Source organism: Chionomys nivalis, chromosome 13, assembly GCF_950005125.1.
Source record: "Chionomys nivalis chromosome 13, mChiNiv1.1, whole genome shotgun sequence".
NCBI lineage: Eukaryota > Metazoa > Chordata > Mammalia > Rodentia > Cricetidae > Chionomys > Chionomys nivalis.
Genome location: NC_080098.1, coordinates 13,981,419 through 14,001,017, shown reverse-complemented (window position 1 = coordinate 14,001,017; position 19,599 = coordinate 13,981,419). Strand labels below are relative to the sequence as shown.

The window sequence follows — 19,599 nt, the reverse complement described above, 5'->3', positions numbered from 1 at the left end:
TGAGCTTAAATGAAAGTGGTCTGGAAAACTAGAATAACCAACATGGTGGTTTTCAGATCAACTTGGATTTTTAACAGTAAGAGACTCTGGAATAATGTGGAAAAACCCAGTGCAGAACGGAAGAAACCCATGAAGTTGTGGTCTGATAAATGAGAAATAAATTCACCAGACCTCAGAATATTCTGCAGCTTTCCTTCTTCAGAAGTAGGAGACCAGGATTTATCTCCAGTGCATGAACTGGCTTTTTGGAGCCCATTCCCTATACCTTGCTCAGCAGTGATGTGGGGGGAGGGGCTTGGTCCTGCCTCAACTTGATATGCCATGGGAGTCCCTACCTTTTCTGAGGAGTGAATGGGGGCTTGAGTGGGGGAAGTGTAGAGGCAGAGGGAGGAAGGGAGAGAAGAGAACTGTTTGGTATATAAAATGAAAAAAAAACTTTTCAATTAAAAAAAATTGAAGTAGAGTCTTAATAGAAATAATGTAAAATCTTTCCTTTACTATAATCCAGTCACTGATAGACCTCATTATGGTTAAATGAACAACTACTGCAATTACTACAATTGCTAACACCAAGAGCAATCAGAAGGGGAATGGCTTTAAGATATGGTCTGAATTGGATGCTTTTAAAGCTGACTACTCTCTGCCTCATTGTTGTTTGAACAGATTGCAATGTACATGACAATTAGAGATTAATACATACCTGCATCGTAAGGGGTTTGACATGATGAAGAATGAATCTGCAAATGACTTCTGGCATTGAATATAAAGTATATTCCTGCTAATGATAAAGTTTGGTGAAATGATCAGTTATTTTCTAATTACTTATGAACACAGACTTAATTTGAACATACATGAAAAGGCTTACCTTTGAAGGGGCTGCAATCCTCATGTTAGCTGTGATGTGGATGTCTTAAGTAGAGTTGTTTAGCTCCTTGAGGATTGAATTTCTATGCCAGTTGAACATTTGAGATAGAACTGTAGTGCGTACAACATTTTAAAGCTCTGAGCAGAACTATCCATGAAATACACCCATAGTTTGAGTTTCTAAGCAACAATAGTGTTTTGATTTGAGAAAAGAATGAATGGGAGAAAAATGAGGGTGATTATTTTTATGATTCTTTTTTGGCAGTCCAAAGAGTCATAAGAAAAACCAAACGATGGATATCATCAGATCTTAGAAGTCAACTTCTTCATTCTAAATGAAAAAGTCAATTCTAATATAAAATGTCCACATAAAGACCAAACAGGATAAACCTTAGGGAATGTGATGAAAAGGAAGGCCTCTTTCCAGCCTTGAAATAACATCTTAATCATCAAATATTCCTGTTCTTGAATTTTTGACAACTAACATTTTCTTAAATTACATGCTAAACTCTAGTTGAAATAGTATGTGTATGATATATATATATATATATATATATATATATGCATGTATCTCATGACTAAGCCCCCAAATCAGTAAATTTAAATGTATCTGCTAACTGTAAGCATTTCCAAAAATTAGGGCTATATTACTTTTAAGATCTACATACACAAGTATGTATATATACACACTTATAATACCTGTACAAGTGATAGCCACCATATCATGAAATAATGGTATGAGCTTTGCATGTTTGTTCACAACTATATCATACATGGCTGTCGATTTCCATTCTGGATATTCAACGTTAAACTACTCCTTTGCAGAGAAATACATTTTGACACATTTCATAAAATACCTTGGAAGAAATACAATCACAAATATGAACTACAAAAGTTAAGAATGAACTTTACTAAATACTAAATCCACATTCTAATGTGCCTTGGACTTCTGCCAGTCCCAATTTTTGTTATTTTGGAAAATACATTACTAAAAAGATATGACTTCCAAGTAGAAAGTAACTACATATACAAATGTTTATTTCTAAAATTAGATGTAACATATGATTAACAGATATCTAAAGTAAACACATAATTAGAAAAAAACAGATTTTTTAAATAGATGCAAACTATGTATTGACTTTATATGGTGATCTACAGGAAAAAAAACTGTCAGAATTTTTAATTACAAACATTTACTTTTGACCAAATTCAAAGGTTTGGAGATATTCAAACTATATGAAGAAAATACTGAATTATAACTGGCCGGCTGTAGAGAGATAACTGTGAGGAAATCTGAGGGCAAAGCTTTAATAGGTGAAGTTGGCACATTTTATGAGCAGACTGAATACCACTCAGCAATAGATACACTTCACACTCACGCTCCATTCCCATCCAGAGACACATCCCAGAGGCGCCCCGTATCGAGAAAAGCAGCACCTACGTTGCTGATTTGCTCCTGGGTCCTCTTCAGTCTCTGCAACTCAGGAGTATCCGTGACGATGCTGAAGCCCCTCCCTTTGCTTTCTTCAAAATCTCTTTTGTACTTGACCTGAAAAAAAAAGAAAATTCATATGTGTGTGCACATGTGTGTGTACATGTGTACATATACACACTCTCACATGAACAGAAAAAATAAATAGGAATCACAGATCCCACGCAGGATAGACAAGGGCCCCAGAAGCTGTTGGAATTGGAGACCATGCTACATGCCGACATGCCTACATGCATAGTCCAGCTCTCAGAAAGAATTATCCTGAGAGGCATGGGGGCGAGGAGAGGACTAAGCAGACAAGGAAGTTTGTGTTCCAGAAGCTTTCCCTGTGGCCTGTCTGGTCTTTAGGAGGCTACCTATTCTATGCATTCTGGTTTCATCTGTTCAACGATGATAACCATAGAAGCTATTTAACTCAAAAAGATCAGGGCCTAGTGAATGTGTGTGGCTAAATGGTACATGTATTTCACAACAGGTACTAGTGCCACCGTTGATGCTGCTATTTAAACTGTCGCTAGTGAAGGAGAAAGTAGAAAGAGGAATTAAATATTATATTTAATATTATAAATTAGTGCAAGGCCCATCTTGTCAGTGAAAAAAAAAAAAACAACATTTGGAACCTGGGCTGCCCCGAGTAGGAGAAACACGAATCAACAGTCAGCCGTGCCTGCATAAAGTCCCCTTCTATGTCATACAGCAGAGCATATGGGTACGATTACACTGTGCCGCACTGACAGATGTCGAGTAGATAAATACTTATAAAAATATTTATATAGAAGGCCACACCTCGGGATTAGAAGGTGTCTCACGTTGACCCTCGGTACTCTGTGTATGCTTGTGGGGGGGGGGCACAATTCTATAATCCCAGCAGTAAGAAGGTAAAGCAGGAAGACCAAGTGTTCCAGATCAGCCGGAATTACACAGTGAGATTCTGTCTTATTTTAAAAGGGACGGGGATGTAGCCTAGCAAGGTCAAACCCTGGGTTCAATCCCAGCACTCCAAGTAAATTAAGAGAAACAGACTCTTTTGTATCAAGACTAACAGGGGGCTGGGGGCTGGAACAACCTTGGATAAATCCTGCAAAATTTATCTCCTGTTGACCGCGCAGTGACAGTTCCTAACCCAGAGAAACACTTGTTTTGTTCATAACAACATACACTATTATCTTCTTGGGTTTTTTTTTATCTCAAATCAAGAACAAGGGAAACACATGTCCACAGCATGTAATCTCCATTTTGCATTCAGAACTAAAACCCTCAAGATAACAGCTAAATTATTACGTGTTTGTTGCAAATGTGGATCCCTACATAGGTTTGAAAGTTTTCTTAGTGGGACCATCTCACCAAATCACACTCAGGTTTATAGACTCAATCAAGAATCGTTACCCTTGAGGCTACTGAAAGATTTTCTTTGGCCAGCTGAGCTCCAAAGGAAAAAAAAAATTTAAAAAAACAAATGGAAAAATTTAGGAAATTCATCAGTTTCAACTTAGCAATATCTAATTTTCTCTCCATACTTTCCTTAATATTCTCCATAAATTCCTAAAAGTCCTAAGACCTTTACTTTAGCTCTTGCCATAAATAAATGATCCAATAAGCGGTTATATTGTTATTGCAGAGAAAATGCTGAGTGAGCTGGGCTTTCCACCTCACTCTCCCAGCATTCACGACGACCGGGCACGGGTCTGAAGACACACAGGCCCAAGGCACGGTCTCAGTCTATCAGTCTCCTAAGGGCGGCTGAGCAGCTTTGCTAGCAGTGAGAGACAGGCTAGCAAATACTGGAGATATTAGAAGATCACACTGTAATGACCACACTAAGCATGGAGCCCTTCCAGGAAAGCCGGTTTACCAGTCACACCCCTCCGTCCCACGGCAGCTCCAGAGAAAGCACCATATTTCATTCTTTCTGTCTGATGTTTGCCTTGAGTATGAATTTCCAGAGAAGGAAATAAAAGAGAAAATATCCTGGATACTGAAATGGTATGTTTGAAACTGATTATCATCCGGCAGCCCTCGCCACAGTCACAGGACTCCTACGAACAGTTTGGTTGGGGCCTGCCTACTCAAGTGACTTGTTTGGAAAGTGTGCAATCTTCTCTGTAAATGGTTCTCAGTGTTTTAGACGCCGTCTCTTCCTTTGTAATGATGTGGTACACTATCAACACCCACTCAAGCGCCGACCACCCAGCATTTGTTTACTAGATCCAGGGAGCCAGGGAGCCATTAGTCAGCTCTGTCTTCTGCACGGTCCCGCCGGCTTGCATCCTACCCAGCCGCAGAGCACCTGCAGAGGCTCATGGGAGTGGCTCAAAAAATGTTTCAAAAGAGGAAAGCCAAGGAGAAAAAGAGAGAAGAGAAACTGAGAGTGGGGGCTGCTAATCAGACCTAGAGATCAGAGAACCAGAGCCATCTCAGAAAAGGAAATAAAAGTGGCTTTCCACGGACCAGAATCTGCCAGAGGGCCGTGAAGAGGGATGTGAGCCAGGGCACTCAGCTGAACACGCAGATCGGATTTTGGAAATACCCACTACCACTGTGCGCTTATGAATTAACACAATGATTCGAGTGCTTATTGGCCTCATATCAGCAGCTTTCCCAGCCTCTCCCCAGTAAAATAAAAAAAAGAAGAAGAAATGCTTTTTCTTCCCTTGTGCTCAGCATTGGGTATAAAACTTTCACATCAGGTCTTTTGTCTATCAACTGTTTTTTTAAAAACAGTGTATTATGATGGCTGCTCACATAACAGCGGCCTCTAAGGAATGGCCTTCTCTGGACATCCCCCTTGACACTTTACTTCTTCAGTCACTTGTTCAAGTGTTGTTCCAGGGGTAGAACTTACAATGCACAGGTGCATACACCTTATACCTAGACATGAAATAAAAATCAGATGTAAAGCCTAAAGATTGATTCATGTGGATTCACTCATGGGCCAAGACATGTGATCTAGCCAGCGAACCTCCGCTTACAGAAAACTAAGTCACCCATTCTAAGTCCCTTCATCTTATTGCGGGTGTTTGACTAACAGCAGAAACTTGAGGCATCGAAGCAGAGGTAAATCCAGAGCACAAAAGGGTGTCATAGAAAGGGGATTCCAAACATGAGCTAACGAGGAATGCCAGGCATTCAAGGGGCCCATGGGTCATATCACATGAGCCAGGGCAGAAGGGCAAGCAGAAGGAGAGGGGAATTTAGCCTTAAAGCAGCTTGTTGGAAGATGCTTAAACTGTGTGCATATGTTTACTACTGATTGGTGTTCCTGTGTTTGTGACTTTATTTTTTTTTTATTTTTTATTATGTATACAATATTCTGTCTGTGTCTATGCCTGCAGGCCAGAAGAGGGCACCAGACCTCATTACAGATGGTTGTGAGCCACCATGTGGTTGCTGGGAATTGAACTCAGGACCCTTGAAAGAGCAGGCAATGCTCTTAACCTCTGAGCCATCTCTCCAACCCCGTGACTTCATTTTTGGTACAATAAGATCAACGACCAGTTCCACCAGCTTGAAGGACACCACAGAAGCATCACAGTCTGCTCACGGAAGGTTGTGAGGGATGTAACATCATAAGACTACATGCAAAAGTCTTAGATTGACCTGCAAAACATCCTCAGCGAGGCCGCGACTTGTGCGGCTCACTAGAATCCAAGACACTAAAAAATGTGGGCCATCTGCTTTGTTGGCGTGATGCTGTGAACACATTCGAAGTTTAATAACTTCCTCAAGATTGGTTACTGTTTGGTCTTGGTCTTGCATTTTTAAAGCCTAAAATGCAAAATATTGGTTCTCCTACAATACCCTGTGGGAATTAAACACTGCACAGGAAAATCTGATTGAAGGTGAAGTTAATTTTAACAAATACTAAGTCGAAGAATTGAGTTCAAAGGTAAATTTGCTTTTTAAAAATTAATACCATAATTTGTAAATGCATGGTTAATTAAATAAAATTAAAGATATAATTAACTTTTCAAAACATAATCAAAATTCATTAAAAGTAATTTCCATGAATTCTCATCTCCAAATTAGCCTTCCGTAGCATCACAGAGACACTTGGAGAGGTTTACAAATGTTTCAGGTTTCCATGTAATAACATCCAACTCTATCAGATTAGGGTATTCCTTTTTCAAAAACGAAGTCTGTATTACAAAACAAGTAATCTAAATATAAAATAACCTAAAATATATAATGTTTTCAGTAATTTTTTGTTTCAGCTTCATAATGATCATACACAAGACTCTTGACTATGTCTGAGTTCTCAGCAGAGACTCACTCAGCCAAGGACAAATTAGTCTTGTGGCCCAGCTGCACCCCTTACTGGCTATGGGACCTCACTGAGACTCTGCTTCCTCAAGCACAAAACAAGTATAATTGCAATAAAATACTGACAGCTCCTTGGTGTGTAAGTTAAATGAGATGGTGGTAATGCTGGGCATCCAGGAATGGCTGCTATGTGCCAAGCTCTGTACTGGTCACTTTACATATCGTGGGAATGCAGACTAGATAGGTACTGCATTCAGCAGGTGATGTGTAAGAAGCCCAGAGCACCCATCCCCATAGGCAAGTATTTACTCCATCCCGGCCATTAAACATCCAGGTGAAGTATGCAGCCATTTGGTGGGCACCGTGCCATCAGCAGCTGAGACCTCCTTCCATCCTCCTTTCTTCAAAAATAGAAATAAATAAATGCAGGAAACACAAATTTAAATGTTCTTTACATAGAGTCTCAGACATACACTGTTGAGTCAGGTAGGTACTTTGGCCCATTGTAGAGGAAAGGGAAGCTTGACTTCATGAAGCTAGCAAACGGCAGAAATCCCACCATCCTGGCAACCTCCCGCTGTATCTGAGAACTTTAAAAAATGCTGAAGTGGAAAATGTTAAACTGAATACAAATGAGATCTAACAACGTTCTGCACACAGGCAGAGATGGGTGTGCAAATTGCTGAGCGATTGTTTGAGGAGGGTGTCAGACAAGATGCATAGCTTAAAAGTTAGCCCCTTCGTTACCTAGGATAGATCCAATGGGGCCACAAAACGACAGGGAGAATCACTCGGAGTTGAGTGTAACCCAGCCTACATGTCAGCACAAAAGTCGTTCTTCTGTAACATGGTTGGTGGTGACAATCATCCACGTGTCCAATTAATGGTGACCACGTGTGTAGTATCAATGCCCAACATGTAGTACTGGTGAAAATGTTGATTCAAAGCAAATAAATAAACAAACAAACAAACAAGCCCACACTGACAAAGAAAACTGGTGCCTGAGTACACAAATCTTTTTAACTGTTTATCCTTTAGATAGCCACTCTCATATTAAAGATCTACGTGGGTTTTATAAACCAGGCTGGTCTCAAACTCACAGAGATTCGCCTGCCTCCACCTCCCGAGTGCTAGGATTAAAGGTGTGTGCCACCACCATCCGGCTAATTATGAGTTCTGAATGCCAACAGCTTAACCCACAGCACAGACTATTACCAAAATCAACTGAGCTGAGGCACTGTATATAGTTAAATGACTCACAGCACAGACTATTACAAAATCAATTGAACTGAGGTCTATGTTTAATTAAATGAAATACAAAATATTGCAACAAGAAACATTCTTAAGTGCCTATTTTGATGTATCAAGGCCTGGGATATGAGCAGTTTCCAGTTAGGAAATAGTTCATCCAGAAGTTAGGAACTTAGAACACAAGTTACCTTCCACTGTGATGAAGAAAGAAACCAGAGTAAACTGGGAACCAAGCAAATGCACACAAACCGTCGAATTAACACAAAATATCATAAGGAAAGTAACCTGTCCTTAGTCTCCAAGGGCTACAGGTGATGAAAGTGACAGATGAGTGTTCTACTCTCTTACATGCGCTTGCTCCTAACACACTGATAATAGCATTAACATGGCTCCTGACAGTCCTTCTGCACCTGCAGTGCTATGCTCCATCAGGCAAACATTTGTGTTTTCAAATATGGGGTGAGGGAGTCCCCAGAGTGAAAAATGAAAACCAATGAGAAGCAAACCTATTCTAAAATAAATATTCTTCCCATGTACACTGTACGTTAATGGTACTAGAAATGTTTCCATGTTTTCAATTTTAACCTCACTGATTGAGCTCAGCCGCCATTTTTAATCAAAAAAAAAAATTAAGACTATTCTCATTAAGTTGAAATTTGTTTACAATATACAAGAAGGAAATCTGACAGATGATTTGAAAGATGTCCTTTTTCTGTTCTTCCATGGAAAGGAAACTATTAAACATACTAGGAATTGTGGCCTCTCCATTTGTTGGATAACAGTGAAGGCTTCAGGCTGAAGACAGTGTCATCGTTAAGAAGCGTTAGCATGAGGTCTCCCTGCTATGTGATAGTCACTACCATTTATTAAGGGCTTTAAGGTAATAGACATTGTACCAGGTACTTCACAAACGATTTTGTTTAATCTTCAAAAAAAAATCACTCTGCAAAAGACCTATTTTGACATTCTTTTGTACATGAAATATATGGAAACCTATATGGGGTCCACCTAAAACCTATTCCCACATACTCCCTACTTCATCCACCCAGGGATTCTTAGGAATCAGCACTTTCTTCATGGCCTATGTCCTTAACCATGGGCTGACCCAGAGAACATCAAACTCAGTTTGAGTCTCCAAGTCCGGGAGACTAAAGATTGAGATACAGAGTGCAGAGGGAGATTCCCACTCTGGCAACTGAAACTCTAAGATATAAAACTCTGGAACTATCTATTGCCATGCTTGTCCCTGCCAGGGCCCACAGGGCTGGCTTTCATTCCACATCCTGTCTTGATGGCCTCTGACTCCTGGTGCTGCAGAAGTCCTGGAAGGCACATCGCTTCTCTAGAGTTTGGGACTCGTTACCTCTGAGCTATCATTTTGTTTTCTTTTGTTATGTGACAATAAGGACTGAATTTTGTATCACATTCAGCCAAAACTCCTAATAAAGAAAACAAGCCTACTGGCTACTATCCAAGGCCAGTACTGCCACCAAAGAAGTAGTAGAACCATGGATTGCAACTGAGACCTGCTGTCATCCCTAAAGTCTTTGCTCTCCCACCACATCTTTGCCAATTTGAAGACTGTGTAGAAGTCAGTGTATCCTTTAAAGGAAAATGAAGTTTTAACGAAAACAGACCAATATTTCTTTCAAAAGGCTTTCAACAAAATAAGGTTAAATGTTAGTTCTTTTAGAAGACTTTAAAATATTCTTAAAGAAAAAAAATATTCTTAAACAGTATAAACGAGATCAAGATCATAAGTAATTTTCCTATGAATTGTAGTCAATGTTACTGGTCAATGTTAATCATTCTTTAATGGCTACACATGCTACTAGTTAGATGCCCAGTAGGTGTGCAGCAAATGAGTATCTAAGATACGAGCCTCAAAATGAAACTCTGAAATGACTGCAGTCCTGAAAGTCTTTAAGTTAATTCAGTATTTCAACAGGGAAAAATTAGACACCAAATATAACTCGAGCAAATTCCAAGGCTTGAGAGTTAATCTTGTGAGACGAGCTACTAAACCAGTCTGTAGACTGATTGCTAACCTCTCTCAGCTGCCTGCCTGTGAACGTTCACATTTCATGACTCAGTAAGTACAGGGGATTCTAGGGGCGCTTGCAGTCTTCTCGTCTGTTTCAGAGAGGCCCCATCTAGGAGGGTCCATGGCGAGGACCTAGGTGAGTACATATCTAGGTAAATCTTCCAGAAGGGCTCAGAGGATTTCCTTTCCCTCTAGAATAAACATTGCAAGAAGCAATGGTTTGGGTTCGTTTTATTTGTTTTTGTTTGTTTTGCCTTATATTGTGGGAATACAGGAGAGCTGCATTGTATAGTTATAAAGAGAATGAAGAAAATGTGACCCTTAAGAGAAAAGAGGGTTCAGGTGGAGAGTATCATGAGAGCTTTTACTTCACTGAATAATCCTGATTTTGGAATGCCACTCTGCCCAGGCCCATGCACATCACACTCAGACATTTCCACGTTAAGTGAGAATACAGCTATTTGAGAAAGAGGAATACATTGGCGTTGCCAACAAGCCAGGTGGTCCCACTGTGTGGAAACCATCTGGTCTGAGTTTTCTCTTTGTCAGCACCATCAGTACATCAGTAGCAAGAGCTATTATGAGAATTGTGTGTATTCAGTCCTTTAAATAAACTCAAACAAAACTACCCTGAATGTAAATTTGTTATTTCTTTGAATTATGCTTTCAGGCTAGAGTGGAAATCGTATCGAGACAGATGAGTTATACTCTAAAACCCATCTTCACCACGTAGCATCACCAAACTGTATTGCATAAAGTTAGCAGTGCCTTCAGCCTAGCTCCAGCAGCGCCTGGAAGCTGTGTCAGCCTCTAGTGGGGTCACGTCCATCTAACCCACCACTCGCAAACTTGGAGAATTTTCTCCTGAGGTAGCTGCCAAAACAAATCAATATATTCAGTGTGTTCTGTCTAGGGTTTAGATATTGAGAGTGTTCGGATTTGGTACTTAATCAATTAAGGGCAAAGGGGCTCTAGGAAAGTTAGATCTAATTAATCAAAGATTCCACGGCTCCTTGTCCCATGGACATGACAAACTAATAACAGGAACTCACCAAGTCACCACCTGCAAGCTCCTGCCCTGACTGCAAAGCAGGAAGCAAGGGTGCTCTACAGAACATCTGGCTTTTTCCTGTCCCTAAAATAAGGGAGGCTGGCTTACTAAAAATGCAGGCTCTCCATGGCACACACATGTGTGAACGGATACTGGCATTAATAAACTCTGTATCCTAAGACCTTAATCTTAGCTTCAGCCCAAGATAAAGTTCCCAGGCCCAGATGTTTTTATCAGAATACTCAAAAGTCAGATCTCCCTAAATGCCAGCATCTCCCCTCCAAGGCAGGCCTCCATTTCAGTGCCCTTTAGATAGAAGCCAGAAGTCACCATGTCACATCCACTTAAGAAGGGACAAATTAAGAAGGTTAAAGTAGTGACCTCAAGTTAAAAGAGAAAGAGAGTGAGGCTGTGGAGATGGCGCTCCTCCTCCCAGCAGGTCATCCTCGTCCCCTTTCTCGGCACCACGGTTTGACTTGTCGGAACCGCTTTTCTTCATCGGCACCTGACATCTAAATCATCTGACAGGCACGTAACCTTATCAAATTTCTAGTTACAGTGCAAATAGAGGTAACAAACCATATCCACGGAAATGGGTAGCAGCCACACAAAGAGCTGGGGCTGCAGCCAAGAAGATGGCCACTCCAGGCCTGCTGGCCTGAAAGCCCCCAGCAAAGGGAGGAGGTCCGGGCAAGATAAAAGTTTCATTCCACAGAATCCAATCTCTGCTCCGATTCTCCTGCCGCCCGAGATCAAATCAAGCAAAAGGCTCCACATCAGGGTTGAAAAGCATCATGAAATCAATGGTGTTTATCCGCTCCAACTAGCACTTAAGCTTAAAAGGTAAATGTGACTGAGGCTTCCGAGTGATGTCTTTGAAAGCCCTGGGCCCACTAAGAACACAGTAACACAAAGAAAGAGCCGTGTTACAAAATACCATTTCCCAGTGTGGTATTGGTATGCAAAGATCAGCACAGCCTCAAACAGCTTCCTGCTAGTATCTGCACAGGACAAATGGGGAAAATAGCAGGTAATGGGTCACATAAAAACATCATCATTTGGCCAAAATTCATTATGGACATGAAAGAAACTGTCACAATAGTAATCACCATGAAGCATAATTAATATATGCTAATAAATGCATTTCTCAAAAATTACCCCATTTAAAAACATGGAATGGAACATAAACAACCTTGTGTGTGGTTATATGGACATGTGGAGGTCAGAGGTCAGTCATCATTGTTGGTCCTCAGGAGCTATCCATGTTGGCTTTTGAAGCAGGGTCTCTCACCGTGTCGGGAGCTCACAGATTGGGTTAGGCTGTCTGCCTAGCAAGCCATGGGGATCCGCCTGTATCTCCCCAACACTGGGATTGCAAGCATGTGTCGCCATGTCCACCTAGGTTTCAGGTGGGTCCTCACATTTACACAGCAAGCACTTCCCCAGATGACCTTTCTCCCCCACCCAATAAACCCTTTTTCATAATCTGTTTGTTCTTTCATGTAAATGCTCTGGCTTGCAAAATTTATGGAAACAAAAAATAGGGAATTAAATATTTTCTTAAAAAACATAATGAGCTAGGCAATCATCTAATTAAAGGGCAAACTCAAAATTAGATTTAACTTCATCCGACCATAAACATCTTGCTCTCCTAGTTGAGGCCTTTCAATTCCAGTCCCAGAAAAGGCTCAGTCAGGCTGAGATACTCACATCAGGACACCAAATCCTTTTAATTTTCTTAATGAAGACAGATCAGTAACAGCCGAAAGAGCACCACTTATTAGGATGAGGGCGTCACATCTCTGCTACCCTGCTTGTCAGGTCTCTTGGTACAAGTGACAAGGAGAGGGAATGAGACACTTAACAATCTCAAGAGATTGGAAAGTCTGGGTGTTACGACTGGGCTATACAATGCTCCCAGAGACTCCTGTATTTACAAGCTTGGTGGTCAGCTAGTAGCTTTATTTTGGGAAGTCATGGACCCTTCGGGACACGGCGACACAGTTCACTGGGGGCATATTATCCCTGCCCCTTCCTGTGATGCTGCCTGTCTCCTGGTTCAAGCATATGCAGGCCCATCACCATGTGGTCCTACTTGCCACCATGCCCTTCCCACCACAGATAGCTGAAATAAATAATCCCTGGGCCTGGGAGCCCCAATAAACCTTTGCTTCTTGAAAACTGCTTCTGCCATGTATTTGTCACAGTGAACCATTAATACAACAGGGACTTCAGAGCTCTGAGGAAGTGCTTGTGGGAGTGGAGACAGAGCACTTTCCATGGGCCTTATGGGAGCTACTCCTCTACAGGAAATTCAGCCACCTGTGTTAAAACTGGACTCTAGCAAGGGTGCTCTGAAGACAGGTTTTTTGTTCTTTTGTTGTTGTTGTTGTTCTGTTTTGGCTTTTTTTTTTTTTTTTGGCTAGGACTCTGAGACCTAGATGGACTGGTTTGAGCTTAGACAAATATCAAAGTGTTGACTGTTGGAAGAACTCAGATAAGCTTAGTTTGCAAGTCAAAGAGACTTAATGCCCATGCAGTACCTATCAAAACCACCGTCTTACTCTGCAAATGCTGGTCCAGAATCCCTGTGCCCTGAGAAGCATTGACTAGAAAAGATGCAAAGTTTAGATGCAGACCTTCAAAACCAAGGAGACATCCGAGAGAAGGGTGTCTGCCCCAAGTGTCATCAAAAGGCAACACGGGCTTCTTTGAAAGGGGAGGGGGCAGAGACAGAGAGATAGTGAAAACAATGCAGTCATTTTGCTGTTGGCTTCAGAAATACAAAAACGAAAATAAAAATAAAAGGAAAAACAACCCAGTCTGTGTTACTTCCTTCCGAACACTACAGCTTTTCACAATAAACACAAAACAGCTTGTTGCTTTTTAAGGTGGCAGGCACTCCTTGAGTACCCAGCATCCATCACCTTTTACTTGGGGAACATCTACTCTTTCATTGAAAATACTGTTCTCTCCAGAGAGAAATAATTTGAAACTAGCTAGAGCATTACATTTGCTTCTCAGTAACAGAAAAGCCAATCAGGGCTAGGGGATCCCAGGGGCACTGTTTCCCGGGCACCTCTCTTCCACAGGTCTGGCAGCTAGACAGATGCAGACTGAAGATGGAGCAGTCACCTTGCTACCACAAGGCAAGCCAGACTGAAAAGAAGACACAGGCCTGGGAGATGAGACATATCTGAACCCCTTTTGGCAGTCTTCCCCAAACACTAACTTCACTCCCGGACTCAGGCATCAGCGCCAACAACTCTGACGCTAGCTGGCGCTGAGATACCCGGCACTAGCAACGAGCAGTCCCAACTGGTTCATTCGTCTACATGCCATCAGCCCACAAATGTCCAAAAGGGCTTGGGAATCTTCTAGATTGCTTTCCTCTTGGTATCATTCCTTCCATGCTCCAGGCCAAGAGTTAACACAGCTGCTTGTGGTGGAAGTCTAGTTAGCACTCTAACCAGAAGAGTACTAACCAGAAGAGTACTAACCGGAAGAGTACTAACCAGAAGAATACTAACCAGAAGAGTACTAACCAGAAGAGTACTAACCGGAAGAGTACTAACCGGAAGAGTACTAACCGGAAGAGTACTAACCAGAAGAATACTAACCAGAAGAGTACTAACCAGAAGAGTACTAACCAGAAGAGTACTAACCGGAAGAGTACTAACCTGAAGAGTACTAACCGGAAGAATACTAACCGGAAGAGTACTAACCTGAAGAGTACTAACCGGAAGAATACTAACCGGAAGAATACTAACCGGAAGAATACTAGCCGGAAGAGTACTAACCGGAAGAGTACTAACCGGAAGAGTACTAACCTGAAGAGTACTAACCAGAAGAATACTAACCGGAAGAGTACTAACCGGAAGAGTACTAACCTGAAGAGTACTTGCATAAGGCTTGAGAAGGCAGTGCGCAGTTACAGAATCACAGAAATCACCATCAGCACCTCTGAAACATTTAGTTATATTGTTACTATTGTGTGTGATGCCTGCATTTCCACACATGTCATGGTGAGCATGCAGAGATCAGGGAACAATCCATTCTCTCCCTTCACTTTCTCAGCGGCTCCAGGATCAAATTCAGGACATCAGGCCTGTGAAATAAACACCTCAGCGTTGAGCCATCTCACTAATAATTTTTTAACGAATCCTCAGAATGAAGTCCTCTCCCCCAAACAACTGCACATAAATAAAATGTTGAAAGCAAGTGTATGGGTAGAAATGCAATTACTACTATTGATTGAAGTCATCACTTTTAGCAAAGGGGTCCTGACTTTTCTTTGTGAAATAGTTTAACCGAAGCAAGAATTCAGTTTTCTAGAGTTTTCTGGGGTGTCACTATTCAAGTTGCTGGCAATAGTGACATCAAAGCAAAATAAATGAAAATACAGCCAAACTACTATTTAAGGCAGTTTCCAGAAGTGGGATTTTGTAACAAGCCAAAAATAAGATAACTATGAATCAGCGGCATCTACTCATGATCCCCTGTTTCTGTGGAAAGATATTTTCTTCATTGTGCAAAATGTCTAAGCACGGGGACAGACAAGTGTCCTTTTGAATACATTGTCGTCACTTAGGACATTGACAAAGGTAATCAAAAATTCTTACTATTGGGCTTGGAATGCAGTTGGGTGGTGGGGTTCTTGTGGCTTTTTTAAGGCGCTTTGTTTTATTCCTAACACTGAAGAAGAAAGAGGAAAGGAGGGGAGTGAGGGGGAGTAGGGGAGAGAAGAGAGAAAAGAAGTTCTTGCTATGTACTTCCTCAAAACCATCTGTGTTAATTATCTTTGGATATTTTGTTCCTAACCAACTTAGAGTTTTGTTTTTCAACTACAGTTTTCTTTAGAAATGCCAATTAAGGGGGGCGGGGGGCACTGAAGAGATGGCTCAGTGCTTAAGAGAATTAACTGCTCTTCCAGACAATCAGAGTTCAATTCCCAGCACCCACTTGGCAGCTCACAACTGTCTGTAACTTAAGTTCTAGTTAATCTAGCTCCCCTCACACAGACCTACATGCAGGTCAAATACCAATGCACATAAAATAAAATTATTTTTTTTAAAAAAAGAAATGCCCATTAAAAATCCAGGCGTGAAGTACAAGCCTTCTTTGTTACACAGGAGGCTGAAGCAAGAGAATCATCTGTACCTGGGAGACTGGCAAAGGCCTTAGCAACATATTGATGTTCCATCTCCAAGGAAAGGAAGTAAGAGAAATATCCATTCAAAACAATAACAGATAAATTCTGATAGCAAGATGATCATGCCCAAGTTTTGCAGAGATCTGACTGTAAAGTGGATCACCGTACAACCTCAGATGCTCACTAGAACCTTCACCGGGGATCCAGTTCCCACAAAGAATAAAGAACAGGCTGAGCTCAGAAGCAGGCACAGTGGGCAACGGCCCTGCAGCTGAGAACATACACAGCCAGAGGGCAAGCAGTGAAAGCAGCTCAATTCAAAACCCTTCATGTGAGAGGTGATAAAATCACCAACCTTCTCCGGGGGTCTGGGAGGATGCAATACCTTATTATCTGCTCCATAAAAAGTTCCAGAGAATTCGAGAGGAGAGATGGTGAGAACAATTGCCCTGAGACTAAGTCTCCAGCCAACCCTGAGATCAATGAATGCCTACATGAAGGCAGAATATGCACCCACCTACATGTTGTTCAATTTGAATTTATTTGATTATTTTTGGGAGTGGTACAGGGCGCTTGCTGAAGAACCTCTGGCAGCTGTAACATCAAGCCTGGAAACCCACCCTCCTTCAGTGCTTCAGTTCTCCGCAGCCATAAACTTACCAGTTGCTATGAAATTGCAGAATTGCACCCAAAATATCTGTTCCTATGTATTTTCAGGTACCCAGTAATAAGCAGTTCCGTCTAATTGTGTATGGGCCACAGAAAATTTAAAGTAATTGGCCTGTCTAGGACCAGAATCCAAAATTTGGCTTCATTAGAATATGGCTAGGCCTGCAGAGCTACCCCCATCACAAACTAATGAGATATAGCTACTTCTGCCAGGTGTTTCAGGCTGCAGAGTCTACACGGGACACACAACACAGCAGGCAGACTATCACTATTCCTAAATGTATCAGACACGGTAAAACACTGTGAATGACTATAAGTTATACCTTAGTTAATCAACTCAAACAATCATTTGAAATACCTTGGGGAGCTGGCACTTAAAATTCTTCTACAGCAATTGCTTTCTTAAAGAGAAAGTAATTGACCCTAACTTATCTATTTAGTAAATCCACGTAGTTTATCAAGAGGTAAAAATATTAAACTGCCTACTCAGTAATTTACTTTTAATCAAAATCTATAAAAAGGAAAAAGAGCACTTTTTAATAATGAGGTTTTCCAGGCAAACATCCAAAAGCCAACAGAAAATTCAGATTTTTTTTAAAAAGGGGGTTCTTTAATCTTCTAAAACTTACAGTTATATTAAAAGCAAGTACACAAGGAACACTGAGTTTTAAAAAGTTAATATCAAGCATGTGTAAGCTACATTGATTTCTGATCTCTCTTTAAATAAAACCTCTGTGATAGTGTTTCAACTTAATAACAAAATCCTTCTTTCCAAGTCATCTGAAGAATGTAACTGTCAATTTATCTGATAGAATCCAAAGTACAAGACTAAATAAATTAATGGAATAGAATGTTTTTTGTGCGGAACAAGATAAGATATTGAACAAAAACTATTATTTCTAGAAAGAAGACAAACTACTTAAAGAAAATAGGGAGGGGGCTTTGCCACAAGAAGCATTTTGTTTAATCAGGATTTAATAATGAATTTTCCCCATAAAACTTTGAAATTGACTTTTAAGCTAGAAAAAAATATTATTTTAAAATATTTACATCTGAGAGAGAGAGAGAGAAGCAGATTCACAGAGAGACACAAAGAGCACACAGGCACACCACAACACACACGTGGAGGTCGTAGGACAACCTCTGATATTGGTGCCGAGAACTGCATTTTCCAGTCTAGCTGGCTGTGAGCTTCCACAAAGTCTCCTGTGTCTGCTTCCTACCTCGCAGAAGGAAGACTGGGATTCAGCTGCTGTGCTTCTCTATCTGACCTCATATGAGCTCTAAGAATCCAAATTCAAGTCGTCATGCATGTGCACAAGTGCTTTCCCCAGTGAGCCTCTCCCGAGGCCCACAGGGGAGTTCCATAAGCTGGGGTCGTTGTTTCATCCCACGGTTGTTTTCTTTGTGTATTGCTGTCACAAACATCTGGAGTCAATAAATTCATAAAGAGGTTTATTCGGTTCACAATTTGTAGATCCAAGAACAGGGATCTACCTTAGTTTGGCTCTGATGCGGGCCTGATGGATGCACCAATGTCATGATGGACAGCGTCACAGTGATGGACAGATATGCAGCAAGGAGAGAGAAGCACTTCCAGGAAAGTCAGGCAAGGAAGATGCTGGGTTTCACAGCCCATTTTTGTGGGAATTTAGCCAATCAGCCTGACCGGCTATAACTCCCTCCCATGCCAGTGCCCCCATTACCTAGCCATCTTTCCTGCCACTTCCTAAAGTCTCCACTATTGCGGAGTAGTCTTCAGCAAATAAACCTCTGCTGAACACACAAAAGAACATAACCAAACTATAACCACATACAAAAGAAAACCCAAAACATCCCCACCATTCATTTCTCAACACTTGCTCACTGCAACCCGCTTTTACCATACCATGTCACAATTAGTCTTTGTTTCATGCACGTTTACAAAACACCCCCACATGTCTAGAATTCCTTTGCATTCTGAAATAGATCTCAGCAAATCCATCTCTGTGGGCAAGGTTATCAAGGAAGGAAGGCTCTCAACCCTGTATAGGGACTTTGTCCAAACCAGAGTCTAGGACACTCTAATCATATTATCCCTGCGTGAAATAGCAGAGCACAGATCAACTTTATTACCATGAAATCTCAATCAAAGCTGCTAATTAAATTGCATACTAGCCAGCAATGTTTTCTCCTTAAATCCAACCTCCTCGGCTTGGTTAGTTAGTATAGTGGTATATTATTTGTGTTTTCATAAATAAAGCTTACCTGAAGATCAGAGGGCAGAGCAGCCATACGGGCCTAGGAGTGGTGGCACACATCTTTAATCCCAGGACTGGGGAGACAGAGGCAGGCAGATCTCTGTGAGTTCAAGGCCACCTTGGGATACACAAGATTGAATCTGTCTAAAAGAGAAACAGAACTCACACAAAGGTGATCCCGGCACTTGGGATCCCACGCCTTTAATCCCAGCACTAGGGAGATGGAGACAGGAGTGACATGACTGAGCAGAGAGAGGAATATAAACAGAGAGAGACGGGAACTCAGTGGAGTGTGGAGTGTAAAGATTCATGGAGACAGGATCTTACCCTGAGGATTTGGTAGAGATAAAAGGTCTCTCTAGTTCAGGTTGAACCTAGTATCTGTCTGTGGGTTTCTATTATTCATGCTACGAGTTAGAAACGCCTGCAAGTGCTTTGGATGAGGATACTTGTCAAGGATGAGAACCTGAGTTCAAACACCACCAACACGGGGCAGGGGCGGTGGGGGACTCTGCTGTTCTGGTTCACTCACACACACACACACACACACACTAGACACACACACACACACACACA

At 41.4% G+C, this 19,599-nt stretch overlaps 1 protein-coding gene across 7 annotated transcripts in view; it reads right to left on the bottom strand.

Annotated features, from left to right (window-relative positions):
• Positions 1-19,599, bottom strand: part of Nebl (nebulette) — a 352,705-nt gene that overhangs the window by 155,605 nt on the left and 177,501 nt on the right. For 4 of the 7 annotated variants that reach the window (XM_057787023.1, XM_057787026.1, XM_057787027.1 and 1 more), the window contains exons 1-2: positions 866-1,100; positions 701-778 (exon numbers count right to left, since the gene is read on the bottom strand). Coding sequence is in view for 1 of the 7 variants with exons in the window: in XM_057787029.1 (XP_057643012.1) it covers positions 2,306-2,413 (108 nt within the window). In the remaining 6 variants the exon portion in view is untranslated. Of the gene's footprint in view, positions 1-700; positions 792-865; positions 1,101-2,305; positions 2,414-19,599 lie in introns of those variants that run through there. The other 3 variants (XM_057787024.1, XM_057787029.1, XM_057787025.1) reach the window with 3 other exon arrangements.